General features: G+C 45.2%; 1 protein-coding gene across 1 annotated transcript in view; it reads right to left on the bottom strand.

Moving 5' to 3' along the window:
* LOC311242067 (formin-2-like) overlaps positions 1-19,877 on the bottom strand; it is a gene marked incomplete at its 5' end in the record, with an annotated part of 151,592 nt that overhangs the window by 59,269 nt on the left and 72,446 nt on the right. Inside the window, 4 exons of the mRNA XM_084331018.1 lie at positions 141-228; positions 14,912-15,056; positions 16,363-17,396; positions 18,867-18,928. Coding sequence (XP_084187144.1) covers positions 141-228; positions 14,912-15,056; positions 16,363-17,396; positions 18,867-18,928 — 1,329 coding nt within the window. The remainder of the gene's footprint in view (positions 1-140; positions 229-14,911; positions 15,057-16,362; positions 17,397-18,866; positions 18,929-19,877) is intronic.

Here is a 19,877-nt window from a genome sequence, read left to right as displayed (position 1 = left end):
ATATTTTATGTATTATGTTTAGCGTCAGGGCACCTGTTCTCAAGCTCCAGATAGCTGACCAGGGAGTCCCATTACGTCTCCATTGTGTCTTATATTGATTCATTGATTGATATTGATTTGTGTTTAATTAGTCAACCCACCATGTTGGATGTCCTTCATGTCGAGGTGCAGGGAGGACATGAGGATTCCTACAGCCTGAGACCTCTTATTGTTGAGCAGCTTCATCACCTAGAGAGGGGGGGGGGGGGGTGAGAGAGAGAGGGGGGGGGGGGGGGAAGAGTTTAGATTAGTCAAGACATGACCCTCCAAAACGAACAGAACTGAGCCGAACAGATAAAAACAGAGCAGAGTAGAACATACTGTAACAGAACAGAGCAGAACAGAACAGAACAGAACAGATCTGTAGTGTTTGAAGTGTCAGCCCGCTGACTGATTCAGGCCCAGAGCTGAGGAGAACGGAACAGAACAGTTCTGTAATGTTTGAAGTGTAGCGTTTGAAGTGTCAGCCCGCTGACAGAGCCGAGCTCACCGCTGGCTGACCATTACAAGGAGACACAGAGGAATTAAAAACAGACACGACATGGAAAACAAGCCTCAAGCCTGTGATGATGAGATTACAAATTTAATAGTGACCATTCACACATCATGACCCAGTCAAACTCACTGTGTGTGTGTATTAGGGCTGACCTCGACTAGTCAATAGTCAACTAATCGATCGAAAGGAGCCGTAGTCAACTGCCAACCTCTTAGTGGAATGCACAAAAAAATCAAAAATATAATATAATTATTATACATTTCTTTTCATCATTCTTTCCAAACGTTTCAACGTTCACTCACACAATACACGCTTACCTAGGATTTGACTTGATTCAACCACAAAGCAGTCGGGGCAATGGCAAGCCGAAAGTGTGGTTACACTTTAGAAAGCTATATGCAGACAACGCTCACTGCAATATTATATATATATTAACAATTATTTTTTTTTTTTAATCATTTTCCTCCGATTTTCTCCCATCCCAATGTTAGTCGTTATGCCAATTCCCAATCCCCTTCCTGGTCGCTGCGCACTTACCCCCCACAGTCGGTCTGGGAGAGTGGAGGCTATCACGTGCTTCCTCCGACACACGTCCAGCCAATCAACCGCTTCTTTTCACCTGGCAGCGCGGATTCTCATTGAGAGGGCGTAGCGTGTGGAAGGATCACACTATCCCACTTAGATCCTATCCGCGCTTAGCAGGCGCCCCGACCGAACTGTAGGAGTCGCTTCTCCCACCCTCTAATACTGCCAATTGTATTAGTGTGAACGGCCAGCCAAGCTGGTGACAACCCCGGAGCTGTGAGCTGGATTCGAACAGGCGAATCTAGCCGCTCCGGGGTTTGGTGACGAACGCAATCTCCGTTACGCCACCTGACCGCCCAACAAATTGTTCTAAATAAATAATAATGATAAATCATTTGAAGTTTGGAATTTTTTCGAAGTCGAAAAACTACCCAACTCATGCCAGCCCGTCAATCATCCGACTTCTGGATTTACTTGGTTATTTGTTATTTTTCAGGATTATCTCCCACAAACCTGAATGTTATTGCCATAAAACAGAACACAGTTAGTTTCTCTACCTTTCTGTGAACGTCTAGCAAAAAATGGCGTTGCAATCTGATGAAAAATGGTGAAGAAATTTACATTATAAAAAAGTAACTGTACTTACACTACAGTACAGTAGATTTCAGTCACAGTTTTTGATGATACTAAATCCAGATTGAACTCCACCATTGGGAAGGGGAGATTTAGCCTGATCCATAGATGTGCGACTTGGCCACAATAAGGTAATTTATAGGCCTGATATTCTATATTCTATATAATCATATTTCAAATTGCATGTGTCCGGATGGCAGAATTCAGTACTTTATCTACAAAACCTTTTAATCATCTTCCCTTTATTAATTTGCTTAGATTTCTTGTACACGTGATATCAAGAAGATACGAGCTCAGTGGCAGTTTTCCATGTGTGGTCATTTTTAGCATGGTGTTATTCACTGTGAATATGAAGGGGAAAAAATATATATATAATTGATATTCTCCTTTGGTTCATTACAATTTACTCAAGCCTAGTAACAGACACTATTTCTGACACAGGGAATACATTCCCTTAGATCCATAGATCTCTCTAGATACCAAGAACATGCAAATGGACCTTGTAGAAGTGGAGCAATCTTCTATTTACTTATGTATCTTTAGGCGGATTTTCAGAAAATAGGGCTAGGGCTCAAGAGGTTAATGACGTGAATATTCCTACTGTGTAGTTTATTGAACTTTGTTTACAATTGGAATATGGACTGAAAGAAAACAAACCCTGAAAATAGTTTATAAGAGAGGGTTTTGTGAGACATATTGAACTGTTATAACTTATAAGTGAACTGTTATATTGTGAGATATATTGAACTGTTATAAGTGAACTGTTATATTGTGAGATATATTGAACTGTTATAAGTGAACTGTTATATTGTGAGATATATTGAACTGTTATAAGTGAACTGTTATATTGTGAGATATATTGAAATATATTGTGAATCCATTTGCAATTGGAAACAACTATTTGTGTTGTTGGGTTTTGTTATTTCTGTGACAGTGATACGTTAACTCTCTCTGCCACGCTGGGAACGGGATATGGCTATGTGCTGCCACGCATTAAACCAATGGAGTTGGTCACCTTGTTTGCAGTGCTATAACTATATTCTATATTATAGTTATGGATATAATAATATTGCCCATTTGACATCGAGTATCTATCGTTCAAGATGTGAAAAATAATTTTTGTTCCCATCCATACATTCGTGTTTTATACCGTGGTGAATATAAGTATGGTTTTAGAGCGGTTTAGGGTCATTCCTGGGAGGCTAGTAATAGCCTGTGACGTATATTATACTTAATCCATTGGCATTTCGTCCCTATACACGCTACAATTAAAAATTCAAATGCATATGATCGGTATTATGTTCCATCATGAATGCATGAAAGGGGGCGGGGGGGTCGTTTCGGATTAATTGATTGTCAATAACGGCATTCATTAGTACAACAACATACGCTGATCAGGGCGATGGCTATGAGAACAAGGCACAATCAAGCTGACATTTACGTTAAATTGCTCTTACCTGTGGCCGGTGGGATTCCAAAAAGAATATTCCAATTATTTGATTGACATCTGGTAGATCGTATGTCCATTTGGCCCACGACATAACCCACCAGAGCATAATGAATCGGGCGTCCCGAAAACGATTCAATGCGATCGGGTGAAGCCCTTGGTTCAGGTTACTAGAAAAGTCCGCCCGGACCAATATAATCGACGAACAGCCACATACAGTCTCAAAGGAAGTGCAACACCGGCCGCATCCCACCTGGCGGCGGTATTGGACTTTTGCGATCTCACTCATTCCCTATGGTAACATCAGGCTCCCTGGATGGATAATTAATGGAAATAGCGAATAAAAGAAATAACGATCAAATAACGAGTATACTCGTTAGATCTGGGGAGGGGGGGTTATGCTTATCCAACACTATTGAGTTGAGCATAATTGTACACCTCATGCCCGTCAGTCACATCTCAGAATGTTAGCCGACTATTGTCCAGAAACCTGATACACATCAGGAAACAACCCGATAGACAGAATAGGCTTTGTTCTGCAGTCTGGAGAGAGCGCACGCACACACGCACACAACATGACATACACACAACATGCCACACACAAACACAACAAGCCACACACATGCAACATGACACACACACAAGCACACAACACACACACGCAACATGACACACACACACGCAACATGACACACAAACACAACAAGCCACACACACACGCAACATGACACACACACACAAGCACGCAACTTGACATACACACAACATGCCACACACAAACACAACAAGCCACACACACATGCAACATGACACACACACAAGCACACAACACACAACAAGCCACACACACACGCAACATGACACACAAACACAAGCCACACACACACACACGCAACATGACACACACACACAACATGACACACACACACGCAACATGACACACACACACACAACATGACACACACACGCAACATGACACACTTCCTCCACCCCAGTCTGTATTTCACATCAAAAAGCATTCGTTACCAAACCGTTCAAAGGGTCAGTCACTGAAACAACTAACGTCACTAAACTCCAGAAGATGAGAAGACCCGTTGGTGTGAAATAACTAGGTGCTGGGACTTAATTTCTATTAATTAACTACAGAAAGAATTAAAAGTAAAAAAAAAATGTATGCATTTAATCGCATGATGATTTTTCTTTATTGTGTAAGAATGTTACCTTTCAAAGGAGACCAGACTCATGCATGTGATAAGTGTAATAAATCGCAATATTTTTTTCTTAGTCTGGTTTGTTCATAAAAAAAATTAAATAAGAGAAATTGAGATCAATCAAGAGTTCCCAATGGTCAACTGTTCTGGAATGTAGTCAAGTCAAGTCAAGTCAAGAGTTTTAATTGTCACGGCATACAGGTATACAATGAAATGCGGCTGGTCTTGCCCGCGACGATGTGCAATACAGTGGTACAACATATAATAGAATCCAATAAAAATACAGTGGTACAACATATTAATAGAATCCAATAACAGCAACAGTGCAATAAACAGGTACATGGTGTGCCATCTCGGTATCTGTACATAGTATTTACAGAGCATATAGGACATGCTAGGTATGTACTTGAAAGTACTGCGTTTTTCCCATCAAATAATGATATGTGATTAATTCCGATTAATTAACTATAAAGTCTCGAATTAATTCGATTAAAATGTTTAATCGAGTCCCACCACTAGAAAGAAGAGAATGATATTGCGACAGTCGCCATCGCCGTGATTCAAACAAGACCGTTGTCATCGCCGTGATTCAAACCAGATGCTGGGTAATGCATGCAAACCACCAACTTAATGTCATGTAATAAAAAATAAATAGCAAATAACCCCATAATAATCATACAGAGAATGAATAACAGAGATAGAGAGAGAGACAGAGAGCGAGAGATAGAGAGCGAGAGAGAGAGCGAGAGAGACATGCTATACTATGTTATTTGATACTTATCTTGTCTAGCACAGTCTCTGGAGCGTAACAGTAAGACGCATTTTGTATAAAAGTATTCTGTACTTCTGTATGACAACTATTAAAGAAACTTGAAACTTGAGAAACTTGAGAGACCTGTTTACCCTTATAAACTCTATACCTGTTTGGCTTTAGACTTGGTGATGGTAACAGATATTATATAAACTCTATACCCATTTATCTTTAGACTTTGTGATGGTAACATATTATATAAACTCTATACCTGTTTATCTTTAGACTTGGTGATGGTAACAGATATTATATAAACTCTATACCCATTTATCTTTAGACTTGGTGATGGTAACAGATATTATATAAATTCTATACCTGTTTATCTTTAGACTTGGTGATGGTAACAGATATTATTAAAGCATTACATCACGCGCAGGAGTGGGTTGTGAGAATTAGACCATGCCTAGGGGTGGTCGTTAGACCCCCCTAGGCATGGTCTAATTCTCACAACCCACGACTGCACGTGGTGTAATGGCTTTTATACAACTGGCGCATTCATCCAACCTTATTGCTATACAATACATTTAATAAACACACATTAATTGAAGATTTATTGAAAAAACCATCCGCCAGAAAAAGTAGTTCACAAAACAGAAGTTGCCTCCATGTGGAAGCAGCTCGGAAGTGCATCCAACTGTTCTCAGTAAGACATCCAACAAACTAAGACATCCAACTGTCTCTCAACTAAGACATCCAACTGTCTTTCAACTAGGCATCCAACAAACTAAGACATCCAACTGTCTTTCAACTATAGACATCCAACAAACTAACACATCCAACTTTTCTTTTCTTACCTACTTTCTATAGAACTTCATTCTTATATGCTTCTATAGAAAGTAGGTAAAACAACAACAAAAAAGTTTTCTTTGCCCTATATAGCGGGGGGGGGGGGGGGGGCTTTCTTTTCCCTATAAGAGTTTTTTTTACTTTTTTTTACCGACTTTCTATAGAAGCAGCTGGGAGGTGCGCTGTTTTAAGTGAGCGTGGATTATTGAATTGATTGATTGATTGATTGCTAATTGTATTACTGTCCGCCTTGTTTCCAACTGGTTAAGTTTAGGCCCTCTTTCGAAGTTGGTTAAGGTTAGAGTTTGGAATCAGGGCTGGTGGTCTATCGCCCTGCTCTAAAGACAAACTCTAACCTTAACCAACTTCGAAAGAGGGTGTAGTATAATTTGACAATTATACATATTCTTAAATGGCTATTGCCTCCAAGTGGGAATTCAGGAAGCCATTTAGAGAGGGTCTTCCCGTGACCTTAAACAGCTAGATCAATATGGGGACCAGCTGTCCCATGTCACGCGAGCCAGGATGTCACCACAGAAACCAGTTTTTTATACAGAACACCTTAGCAAGCTTCAAGGCGACGCACAGCGGAAGGAAGGGGTATGTGGTTCACCCCCGAAGACTCGGAACAATGATTCGGCCAATAACGGTGATAACATTCAAATCACATGTATACGTGATGAACAGCTGTATCAACAGTGTTGTGTGAGTAGCTAGACTGCTCTTTGAAAATTACTTAAGATATAATCATGAAATAAAGCTTCTGGTTGAATCAAGCCTGTTACAAAGGGTCAGATTAAACCGAATATATATATTTATTACTTGAGATACCTTGTATAATATTTGTATATCGTTTGATATCCCTTGTATATTCTTTGTATATATACACGGAATATCCCTTTACCTAGGTACAAGCCAGACCATAATATTCGTTCTCCTATTGGACAGCGACCCCTAGGCGCCAATGGCCATACCCCCAATGGCAAGTTCAAAGCCACCGCCAAGGCATGTCTCAACATGTCCAGGTTTGCGCAGTAATACGAGACAGAACTGAGTTTGGCACTAGATTATTCACCTTACGTATAAATACGTTGCAGGTGGATACAGCAGTAGTCTTATCCCAAAGTTAAAGCCTTCACCACGAGTCAACGACCAAGTGAAGTGAGCAACTTTGCGTCTAAATAGAGCACTTATAACATGTGCGAATAGGAGAGTAAAGTGTCATAGTTTAGTGAAGTAACGTCGAGTTCAACCTAGTTTAATGTGAAGTATAGTGCACAGGAGAACCTACACCGGCGAATGCAGAGCCTTTTCTGGCTGGATTATATTGCTTTGGTACCATGGCTGCTGGAGCAGAGAACCGTCTACCCCACTGTCGTGTGGGATCTACCCTGTGAGGAGCACCCTCGAGCCCGCTTCTAGGACCAGAGGCTGGCTGGCTTTCATCCATGCTGTCGAGCATACTTGGATTATAGCTGCTGCTTTGTCTGCCGATCAAGGGGAGTACATGCATCGACTCCCGTAGCTGGAGCTTCTTTATTCCTCGTTGACCCTGACTACGATTGTGCCTTATGTAATTCTTATGCTACAGGTGGCGTCAGTTATACCCATCTTACTATGCTCATGGACTTACGCTCTTGACTTACTTAAGTGTTCTTCGCCTTACAAGCGCAATCATAATTCTCAATCTGTAACCTACCGTTGCTGCTCTAATAATAAATCCCTCCAAATAGAACTTTAGGTGTCATTGTCGTATTCTTGTGTGGGTGTTCACCAGATATATCATGTACTGTATGGCCAGTAATTAAAGTACATAACTAAGTAGTGGTTTAATAATACCATACTCTCAATACAGTCAGGGAATTGTACCCCTCAGTTACAATTGGTCGTTCGAGCCGGAGATATATCAGTGTAATATCTAATATAATATTGATATTAACCATGGCCAGCGGTGAACACTCCCCAAGAGGCTCTCCCGAGCTAGAACGCCCGCAGCGCAGACGTCAGCCACCTCCCTATCTAGAGGCATACGCTGTCAGTCTAATACCTAGCTTTATACAGACGTTAAATAGGGATAAAGCGGATAGTCAAAGCATGTCAAATCCTACCGACCAGACGACCCTGCCAGTAGAGACCCCAGTGGGTTCTAACGAAACTGACCAAGCCCACGGGGGGGACCAGGGGGGACATGACACGACTATACCCCCAGACAACGTCAACGGAATAGTCCCCGCAGAGCTCCAGGATAAAGAAAGCGCTCCGGGGACAGAACCCGACAGACAACCAAGAGAAGAGAAGCGCGCCCAGGAGATGGATCTCGAGGCGCGCCCAGAGAACAGATCTCCAACGAGCACTGCCAGAAGCCGATCACCTCCGTCAGTGTCTTCCCCCAGCGAAGCGGACAAGATGCTGGCGCAGGCATTCATCGCCACCCTGGCAGCCTCCACCGAACGCGATCGACTTCAGGGTGAACGCGATCGACTTCAAGCGCAACAACTAAGTGAGCGCGAACATTCTACCATGGAAAGAGAACGCCTCCAGGCTCAACAGACGAGCGAGCGCGAACACGCTGCAACCGAGCGAGAGCGCTTCCAGGCGCAACAAAGGAGTGAAGACGACCGCATAAGACTGGAGACCAGACGCCTTCAGACGGAAGAGAACATTGAAAGAAGCCGCGCCGATGCGCAGCGCGACGCCGCCAATGCACAGCGCGACGCCGCCAATACCCAGCGCGAAGCACAGCGCGACGCCGCCCATGCCCAGCGCGAAGCAGAGCGCGACCGGCTGCAGGCGCAGATGGTAGAGCAATTGATTGCCATGGCGACACCCCCTCTCTCTGCACGGAGCTCCCGGAGATCATCACGACAAGGGTCTAGGGCACATTCCCCTACCCGACCAAGCGACCCGGGACCCCGCCAACAGGAGGATCCTATCCACGTCTCCGAACCCCCTCCCCGACCGGTCCATACGAGACCCAACCACCGGGAAGAACCGGCCTACGTCGCCGAGAGACTGACTAGAAGACTCCAGGACCTAGCAGAGGAAGAAGAAGAGGAAGAGGAGGAATGTCAAGCCCACCAGCAGCAACGTACTCTGGACCAGGAGGCCCAGTACAGCCCCGACCAGCAGCAACGTACTCTGGACCAGGAGGCCCAGTACAGCCCCGACGTCAGCCCCGAGCCACTGCACTACAAACCCCCGACCCAACTCACGGGTGAGTTTGACGTACAGTCAGCACCGAGGAACAGCACCTGGGTACCCGGCCCCTGGTACCCACCAAGTACCAACCCACGACAACACGTACAGGGAGACTCGCCCAGGAGGCCTCTTCCCCAACGCTCACCGATGTGCCAATCATCCATGGCATCGTACCTTGGCACACCGACGTTCCCAGACTTTACGCGCGAGGACAGAGCACAGTACACGGAATTACGGATGTGCTTGGAGACTATGATGTCCGACGTCCCCGATGAGTCGTACAAATATGCCATCCTCCTCAAGCATCTCAAGGTGCCCAGAGCGCATAATATAGCGCTGGCATATTCCAACTCAAGCACCCCATACTCCGCGGCTCTAGTGGCCCTCGACCAGCGTTATGGACGCATATGGGACTACGTGATACAGGAAATAAGAGACATCGACCGCCTCCCCCCAGCCAAAGACAATAGAGCATTGGATGACCTCTCTATCAAGGTACAATCCCTGGTAGGGATGCTGGGGTCCCAAAGGGAAAAAGGGAGATATGAACTATATGCTAACTCTAATGTGGAACGAATAGTAGAGAAGCTCCCTCCAGCCCGCCAAGAGCGCTTTCGGCGGCAGAGAGACCACCGTGATCCCGACGGTCCCGAGCCATCCCTCCTAGACCTGGCCGACTTCCTCGCGAGAGAAGTCAGCAGCCTATGACTGGATACGTTCGTGTGGAGTGGACCAAGCCCAAGAGATGGACCTCGGAGATCTAATGATAACCGCCGGTCGGTGACCGTTATGCACCAAGCCGAATCAGTACCGCAGCACAAGAACCACAACACCCCCTCGACGAAAGAGGAGTGGAAGATTGAATGCCAGTACTGTGAAGGGGAACATCGGCTGTATGAATGTGACAATTTCAAGAAGCTGACCACGGACGAGGTGAGTCAGTGGATCAAAGCCAACCGCCGCTGCTTCCGCTGCGCGCGCAGCCATATGGCAGCTGAGTGCCGTTTAAAGAAGAAATGCAGCAGGTGCGACGGCGCCCACTTGGAGGTCCTGCATGACATCAACAAGCGTCCGCCAGGACAACAAAGTGGGCCCGTCACGGTGATGTATCAGGCCGAGGCGGTGGCACCAGTACCGAAGATCCACCAGACCGCCCCCTGGTGTACCGACTGCTACAGCAGACACTGGGAGTCACGGTGCTACTCGAACGACCGCGAGTCGGCACCACTCCAGAAGATCCAAGGCAACCCACCAACAGGAGTGCTCCACATAGACCAGCATAGCGGGACCCCCCGAGTGCTCATCAAAGTGGTCAGAGTGCTCCTGAGCTACGAGGACAAGGTCCTGGACACTTACGCCGTCCTAGACGATGGGTCTGAAAAGACTCTCCTCCTCGCTTCTGCCGCAGCCCAGTTGGGCCTGCGGGGTGCCAAAGGAACAATGACAATCCGTACCATAAGAAGAGACCAGAAGACCATAAAGGGTGAAAATGTCTCCTTCAAGATAGCAGCGGTGGACCAGCCCGAGAAGCAGTATAGCATCACCAACGTCTTCACCAGCCACGACATAGGCCTGTCACAGTACACCTACCCCATCCCACAGCTGATGGCGAAGTACGAGCACCTACGCAGACTACCTATACCGCTTATCGATGGCGCCACACCGACCCTGCTTATAGGCTCCGACCACGCGGACCTCATTCTCCCAATTGAGGCGGCCCACATCGGACCCAAAGGATGCCCAGTCGCGGTTCAGACCCGACTGGGGTGGACGCTCCAGGGCCCCCTCTACGGGCTTGACAGTCAACCCACGTCTACACGCTGCCTGCACACAAAGGTGAGCGACACAGGCCACTCTCTCGTACAGCCCGTTGAGAGGCTACTGACATTAGACGAGAGGCCTGTGAGAGAACCGTGGGCCCAAGAAGAGGGAGTTCCGAACTCCACCCCCCTCAGCTGCGCTCCAAGCGACGTAGCTGACCTCGAACCCAGCACCCCAACCGACTTCTTGATGGGGCGGCCGGAACCGGCCCCTCCTCAGACGGGGTACAGACCAAATAAGAGGAACAGACGGAGGATGTGGAGACACAGCCAAGCACAGATCAACCAGTCTCAGGCCCGCTTCCTCCTAAGCCCCCTACCATCCCTTCCAGCCCGTCAGAAGTGGGTCAAGGACAGGGACAACTTAAAGGTGGACACAGTCGTTATGATCATAGACCAGTCACTACCCCGAGCTGCGTGGCCGGCCGGCCGCGTAAGCAAAGTGATCACTGGTGCCGACGGAAAGGTCAGAGCGGCAGAAGTTCTTGTCCAGGGACGGACATACACCCGGCCCGTGGCGAGGCTGATAGAGTTGCCAAGGCTCCCTGACTCCCTTGATGACGACCATGACCCACTGACTTTGTGACTTGCCCTACTCCCCACAACGGACATTGAGTAGTGGACAAGACGGTTAATCTGTCTCTGCTTATCTAATTAGGTGCGGACTAATTAGGAGGCGGCTGTTACAAAGGGTCAGATTAAACCGAATATATATATTTATTACTTGAGATACCTTGTATAATATTTGTATATCGTTTGATATCCCTTGTATATTCTTTGTATATATACACGGAATATCCCTTTACCTAGGTACAAGCCAGACCATAATATTCGTTCTCCTATTGGACAGCGACCCCTAGGCGCCAACGACCATACCCCCAATGGCAAGTTCAAAGCCACCGCCAAGGCATGTCTCAACATGTCCAGGTTTGCGCCGTAATACGAGACAGAACTGAGGTTGGCACTAGATTATTCACCTTACGTATAAATACGTCGCAGGTGGATACAGCAGTAGTCTTATCCCAAAGTTAAAGCCTTCACCACGAGTCAACAACCAAGTGAAGTGAGCAACTTTGCGTCTAAATAGAGCACTTATAACATGTGCGAATAGGAGAGTAAAGTGTCATAGTTTAGTGAAGTAACGTCGAGTTCAACCTAGTTTAATGTGAAGTATAGTGCACAGGAGAACCTACACCGGCGAATGCAGAGCCTTTTCTGGCTGGATTATATTGCTTTGGTACCGTGGCTGCTGGAGCAGAGAACCGTCTACCCCACTGTCGTGTGGGATCTACCCTGTGAGGAGCACCCTCGAGCCCGCTTCTAGGACCAGAGGCTGGCTGGCTTTCATCCATGCTGTCGAGCATACTTGGATTATAGCTGCTGCTTTGTCTGCCGATCAAGGGGAGTACATGCATCGACTCCCGTAGCTGGAGCTTCTTTATTCCTCGTTGACCCAGACTTTGCACCCGAACATTCCTCTACCCTGCCGGCTTACAACCGGAGGGAACCCCCTAGTGTCTCCAGCTGACTACGAGTGTGCCTTATGTAATTCTTATGCTACAGGTGGCGTCAGTTATACCCATCTTACTATGCTCATGGACTTACGCTCTTGACTTACTTAAGTGTTCTTCGCCTTACAAGCGCAATCATAATTCTCAATCCGTTGCTGCTCTAATAATAAATCCCTCCAAATAGAACTTTAGGTGTCATTGTCGTATTCTTGTGTGGGTGTTCACCAGATATATCATGTACTGTATGGCCAGTAATTAAAGTACATAACTAAGTAGTGGTTTAATAATACCATACTCTCAATACAGTCAGGGAATTGTACCCCTCAGTTACAAAGCCTTTTAAAAAAGTAATACATCTTCAAAGTATTATGTGGGATAAAGTATATATCTTTTAAGAATAACTCATTCTGTAACTAATACAAGTTCAATATGCAATTTAAACCAGATTAAAGTACAGTTATCACTGAAAGGATGTGTTTAACCTGGGAAACATTTTGATAGTAAACATGGAGTGGTTTATAGCCAAATGTACAGGGTTACGGGAGAATCATTTTCAAAATAGCTAATACGAGTGTTAAATAAATGTGATTATTTAGAAAAGCATGGTTTAAGACTTTAATGAATCTAGGTAAACAAGTTGAATAAGTCAAATTATATGAAATGCCGTATACATACACTGAACTGGAAATAACTCATGTGAATATCAGCTTTGTGGTTTACTCTGGGACAAACAACTAATGTGTTATGTTGAAATGTGTGTCTTTGAGAAGTACCTTAATATTCATATATCATGTGTGGTAAATGTAATAGTAACAATGATTTTAGCCTTAAAAGGAGTTGGAAAGAAATACCGTCTTTAGCTGGGCAGTTAGGGATAAGCCACGCCTACATTTTCAAACTGAAAACTAACTGTTTGGGGATTGGAGGAAAAACTGTTATGACATCACTAGCTGTGATGTCATCAGCTGGACCCAAGCCTGCTATAAATATGGGGCCACAAGACACTGTGAAATCAGATGATTGAGAAAGCAGATGAAGATTGGAGAAAGCCTCATCGATGAAGAACGACTGCATATCCACGCTGTTAAACACAGAACGAGATCACGGAAGATAGTGTTGACAATACCAGTGAACATTTTTGTTAGACTAAGTTTGGATGCCGAGAAGAACTTGAATTGTTGTACACTACAATTGTTTTGGAGATACATCAAGTGTTTTTGAGAAGCTAATATTGATTGATTTTTGTAGTCAATAAATATTCAGTCAAGAAGACGTTGAGCGAATGTGTGGACATCCATTCTTAACAAGAATACTACATTTGGTTTGATAACAACGCGAGTACAGAGTGCCAGAGAAGATACGTTAAGGGCCTAAACTTAACCAGTTGGAAACAAGGCGGACAGTAATAAAATTAGCTGTTTCCAACTGGTTAAGTTTAGGCCCTCTTTCGAAGTTGAGGTTAGAGTTTGGAATCAGGGCTGGTGGTCTATCGCCCTGCTCTAAAGACAAACTCTAACCTTAACCAACTTCGAAAGAGGGCCTAAACTTAACAAGTTGGAAACAAGGCGGACAGTAATAAAATTAGCTGTTTCCAACTTGTTAAGTTTAGGCCCTCTTTCGAAGTTGGTTAAGGTTAGAGTTTGGAATCAGGGCTGGTGGTCTATCGCCCTGCTCTAAAGACAAACTCTAACCTTAACCAACTTCGAAAGAGGGCGACTTCGAAAGAGGGCCTAAACTTAACCAGTTGGAAACAAGGCGGACAGTAATAAAATTAGCAATCAATCAATCAATTCAACAGTCCACGCTCACTTAAAACAGCGCACCTCCCAGCTGCTTCTATAGAAAGTAGGTAATTTCTTTTTTATTTGCAATTAATAAATCAATCAATTCGCGCGACTTTAATTTTGTTCCACAATGACTCACGACCCATCAATTACATCATCCAACATTGTTTAAGCAACTAACACATTCGCCGTGACAGAATCGTTTTTCATTTAGTCTTCATGACCCTATTGATCCATATCCTTTCGTAATGTTTACTGTCCGGTTTGTCCGCCATCTTGCTTCACTTCTAAAAACTCGCATGGCGGAGTGATAGTAATGCGGTTGTGGGCGGGTCCTGGGACCAAGAGCGTGAGGTTAGTACAAATACCCACGTGCAAGTTGACTGTTTCAGCCAATCAGAATCGAGAAATGTGCATGCCGTTATATAAATAAAGTCTATACCTGTTTATCTTTAGACTTGGTGATGGTAACAGATATTATATAAACTCTATACCTCTTTTGCTTTAGACTTGGTGATGGTAACAGATATTATATAAACTCTATACCTGTTTGGCTTTAGACTTGGTGATGGTAACAGATATTATATAAACTCTATACCTGTTTGGCTTTAGACTTGGTGATGGTAACAGATATTATATAAACTCTATACCTGTTTGGCTTTAGACTTGGTGATGGTGTCCGACAGTGGTTTCTTCTTCTCCTTCATGGCGGTTTTGGAGAACAGCTCCACAAACTCCTGAAAGTCAACGTCCAGCTCATCGATGGCGTCCCAAACCAACGAAGAAGACACCTCCCTGGGACAGACAGAGTTTAGTCAAAGACCGTGGATACACACAGATACGGAGTTAGTGGATTCAAATGTAAAAGACTGGCGACATCTGACATCACTTCCTGTCTGCACAACCATCGCTAGTCCCACTGTTGCAGACTGTTACCATAGCAACTGATCAACCATCGCTAGACCCGCTGTTGTTGACTGTTACCATAGCAACTGATCAACCATCGCTAGTCCCGCTGTTGCAGACTGTTACCATAGCAACTGATCAACCATCGCTAGTCCTGCTTGTTGCAGACTGTTACCATAGCAACTGATCAACCATCGCTAGTCCCACTGTTGCAGACTGTTACCATAGCAACTGATCAACCATCACTAGTCCCGCTGTTGCAGACTGTTACCATAGCAACTGATCAACCATCGCTAGTCGCGCTGTTGACTGTTACCATAGCAACTGATCAACCATTGCTAGTCCTGCTGTTGTTGACTGTTACCATAGCAACTGATCAACCATTGCTAGTCCTGCTGTTGTTGACTGTTGCCATAGCAACTGATCAAGTGGAGACCTCAACCAGTCCAGAAGCATTGGAGATTCTCTCCCAGAATGCAAATAGCACTAGGATGCTTGTTGACAAATTGGCCTCATCTTTTCCCATTAGCACCAGAACACTGAGGGTTTTCCTCTTCCCGATTGTGTTGACTGAGTCAGTAGGTGCAGAGTAGATTATCTCTGTACATATCAACCATCTTTGGTTCAGTCATTAGTAGAGATTATGCTTAAGACTCTTAATACTATCTGTGCAGCTCTAATATAGCTCTTTATAGTATGTTTAATACTCATTCATTCATTCATTCATTCATTCATTCATTCATTCATTCATTCATTCATTCATTCAAGACACCAATGATACATAACTTTTCTATTCTACTTACAGTACTTCTTAATACTATGTGTACACCTCTAATATAGCGCTTTACTCCTTAATACCATCTGTACACATTTAATATAGCTTCTTACAGTATGTTTAATAATATCTGTGCAGCTCTAATAGAGCTTATTACAGTATGTTTAATAATATCTGTGCAGCTCTAATAGAGCTATTACAGTATGTTTAATAATATATGTGCAGCCCTAATATAGCTTATTACAGTATGTTTAATAATATCTGTGCAGCTCTAATAGAGCTTATTACAGTATGTTTAATAATATCTGTGCAGCTCTAATAGAGCTTCTTACAGTATGTTTAGAGCTTCTTACATTATGTTTAATAATACCTGTGTAGCTCTAATAGACCTTACAGTATTTGTTGATACCAGCTCCTTACTTCTTGGCATGCAGCTGAATCCTGGTCCAGTACAGCGGCTTCATGGGTCTGGGCGGCTCCACCGCTGGCTTCCTGGGGGGCTTCTCTTGGGCCATGCCCAGCGCAAAGAGACCCAGCGGCAGAGGAGGAGGCAGGAAGCCCAGGACTCCTGGAGGTGCTGGAAGTGCTCCTCCTGGGGGAGGGGGAGGAGGTGGTGGAGGCCCACAGCCAGGAGGAGGGGGAGGAGGTGGTGGAGGCCCACAGCCAGGAGGAGGAGGAGGACCTCCCATGCCTGGTAATGGAGGAGGGGGTGGTGGAGGCGCAAGGCCTGGAGGGAGAGGAGGGGGAGGAGGTGGTGGAGGAGGTCCAGGCATGCCTGGCAGAGGAGGAGGAGGAGGAGGGAGCGATGACCCTGGAGGGAGAGGAGGCGGAGGTGGAGGAGGTGGGGGTGGAGGGGGAGGTGCCATCGTCTGTCCTGGGAGAGGGGGAGGAGGAGGGGGTGGTGCCATCGTCTGTCCTGGGAGAGGGGGAGGAGGAGGGGGCGGAGGCATCCCTGTTCGGAGAGGGGAAGGTGGGAGTTGCTGTTGGCAGGTACATTGAAACTCCGCCTGCACAGCTTTGGGCGACGTGGGGACAGGTTGGCTCGGCTCTCTGCACACCACCAGACTCCCCGTCCCGTCCACAACAACAGTGTCCGACTTCACCTCTGTCTGAAGATCTGAATCTGTGATACAAGGCACTTTGAACTTAAAGCCGTCCTCCATGGGCGACGTCTGGACCGACTTCGCCTCCAGACATCCCGACCCCATGGCTGCCGCTTCCGTCTGGAGGTGAACGTGACACATGGCCCGCAGTAAACCCTCCTCTCCGCCACATTCCTGATCTCTGGTGCTGGCGATGCTGCTGGTGGTTGCAATACCGTGGGTGTCCAGAAGAGGGGGCAGCAGTTCCAGCTCTGCTATCTTGGTCCTCAGGTCCTCGATGGTTTGTTCCAACTGCAGGATGACGTTGATGTGCTCCTCCTTCAGTTTCACCGTCTTTAGAACACTCTCCTCCTGGTGGGGGAGGGGGGGGGGTGAGGAGAGGGGGATGAGGAGAGAGGAGGGAGAGAGAGAGGAGGGAGAGAGAGAGGAGGGAGAGGAGGGAGAGGGAGAGGAGGGGGGGTGAGGAGAGGGGGATGAGGAGAGATGAGGGAGAGAGAGAGGAGGGAGAGAGAGGAGGGAGAGGGAGAGAGAGAGGGGAAGGAGAGGAGAAGGGGATTGAGGGGGAGAATCAAGAGGTTTATTTGTCACATACATACCAGGGCATACAGTGAAATGCGGGTGGTCATGCCCGCATTGATTGTGCAAAATACAATAATAAAAATAGGCAGGAAGAGAAGAAAGGTGGATGAGGTGGAGAGAGAGGGAGATGAGTAGAGAGAAAGGAAGGAGAGAGAGGAGGGAGAACGAGGAGAGTTTAGATGATAAACAAAAATACTTCTGTATTCCAAAATTCTGTTTCAGATATTATTATAATAATAATAATAATAATAATAATAATAATAATAATAATAATAATAATAATAATAATAATAATAATAATAATAATAGAAAAATAATTACTTCTTTATTGTTCTTTATCATTTTGAATTTGACCGTCTTAATCACTTAGGAGCAGTGGGCTGCCACATGCCTCTGTGGAGCAGTTAGGGGTTCAGTGTTTTGCTCAAGGACACTTTGGAGCCAGAATCTACAGAACCTTCCGATTACCAGACGACCGCTCTACCTCCTGAGACACTGTCTAACCCTAACCTTCAGATTACCAGGCGACCGTTCTACCTCCTGAGACACTGTCTAACCCTAACCTTCAGATTACCAGGCGACCGTTCTACCTCCTGAGACACTGTCTAACCCTAACCTTCAGATGACTAGACAACCTTTTTACCTCCTGAGACACTGTCTAACCCTAACCTTCATTTTACCAGACGCCTGCTTAACATTAACTTAACATTAAGAGAAGTGTGTCCCGTCTTCTGCCAGATATCAATCCAACACCATCCGTCCAGCTAAACCTGAAGCTATGGCACCATCTACAGGTCAAATAGCTGAAGAGCGTTCTGATCTCCGGTTGATGGTGCGGTAATTGGAGAAGAACTTTATTAAAAGGCAACAGCATACCGACTGTGGAAACCTACTTCAGCATGTTTGTAAGAACACAATTACTCATTTTGGAAGAGAATAGAAAGCTCAGTCATCTTCAGCCACCACAGTGTGCACAGGCTTGCTAGCAAAACGAGTCGGCTGTTCTCAATGTTTGATCAGCTAAGACTATTAATGCTATTTGTTTATCATTGTTATGCTGCCAAGAACAAAGCATTTCACTCCTCTGTGCTGTGAAAGAATAGGGATGACAATAAAGCTGATTCTGAGCCCCACATAGTATACAATAACATAATGTAGATTATATCTAGTATGGATGACACAGACAGACCTGTAGTATGGATGCTATCTAGAGAGGATATCTAGTATAGATGACAGACCAACCTGTAGGTCGTCGATCTCCTCCTTCTGGTGTTGCTTCAGCCCCAAGATGGCCACCTGGTGTTCTATATGGACACAAAGACAGACATCCAGTCAGTCAGTGAGTCAGTCAAACAGACAGACGAGACAAGACAGACAGATAAACCAAACAGGACACAGTCAGAACCACACTGTATATTTATTGATGTGAAGTATAAACTGAGTTTTAAGTACTGGACCCCCAATGACACGCAATGGAAACACATTCAGGCAGGTGAACATGCTTCACTTACAATTGAGAAAATAAAGGGGCAGTTCACCCAAAATTCTAAATTTGTCTGCCATCACTCCAATACAATGGAGCCGGATGGCATGATTACATGATACAGTCCCTCAAGATAATCCCCAGAGCTCACTGTGAATAGTTTCATTTGGGAACTAGAAAGGTGCATTCAGTAGAGAAAACATCTCCACCAGGCAGCATGCCAGACACACAAACGTGCAAAAACACTGACCATTCTCCTTAGCATTAGCATGCTAAAAATAACAAAACACAGACGGACACATCGAGCGCTCTCGGTTATTAACATTGGCATGCTATTGCTAGATGGTTATAGGAAGCATAGGAAGCGTGTTAGGAAGCATAGGAATGACGTTAGAAAGCATAAGAAGGGTGATAGGAAGCATATAATCGATTATAGGAGGCATGGGAAGCATATGAAGGAAGTTAGGAAACAGGAAGGATGTTAGGAAGCACAGGAAGGGTGTTAGGAAGCATGATAGGACGCATACAAAGGGTAATACGCATAGGAGGGGTGATATGAAGCATATGAATGATGATAGGAAGCACAGGAAGGATGTTAGAAAGCATGATAGGAAGCATACAAAGGGTAATACGCATAGGAGGGGTGATATGACGCATATGAATGATGATAGGAAGGATGTTAGGAAGCATATTATGAAGGGTGATATGAAGGACAAGCAAGGTGATAAGAAGCATAGGAAGCATATAAGGAAGCATAGGAAAGATGTTAG

The sequence above is a fragment of the Notolepis coatsorum genome, assembly GCF_963971535.1.
Source record: "Notolepis coatsorum genome assembly, chromosome: 15".
NCBI classification, from domain to species: domain Eukaryota; kingdom Metazoa; phylum Chordata; class Actinopteri; order Aulopiformes; family Paralepididae; genus Notolepis; species Notolepis coatsorum.
Note: the sequence above shows the minus strand (reverse complement) of the source record. Positions and strands in the feature narration are given on the sequence as shown.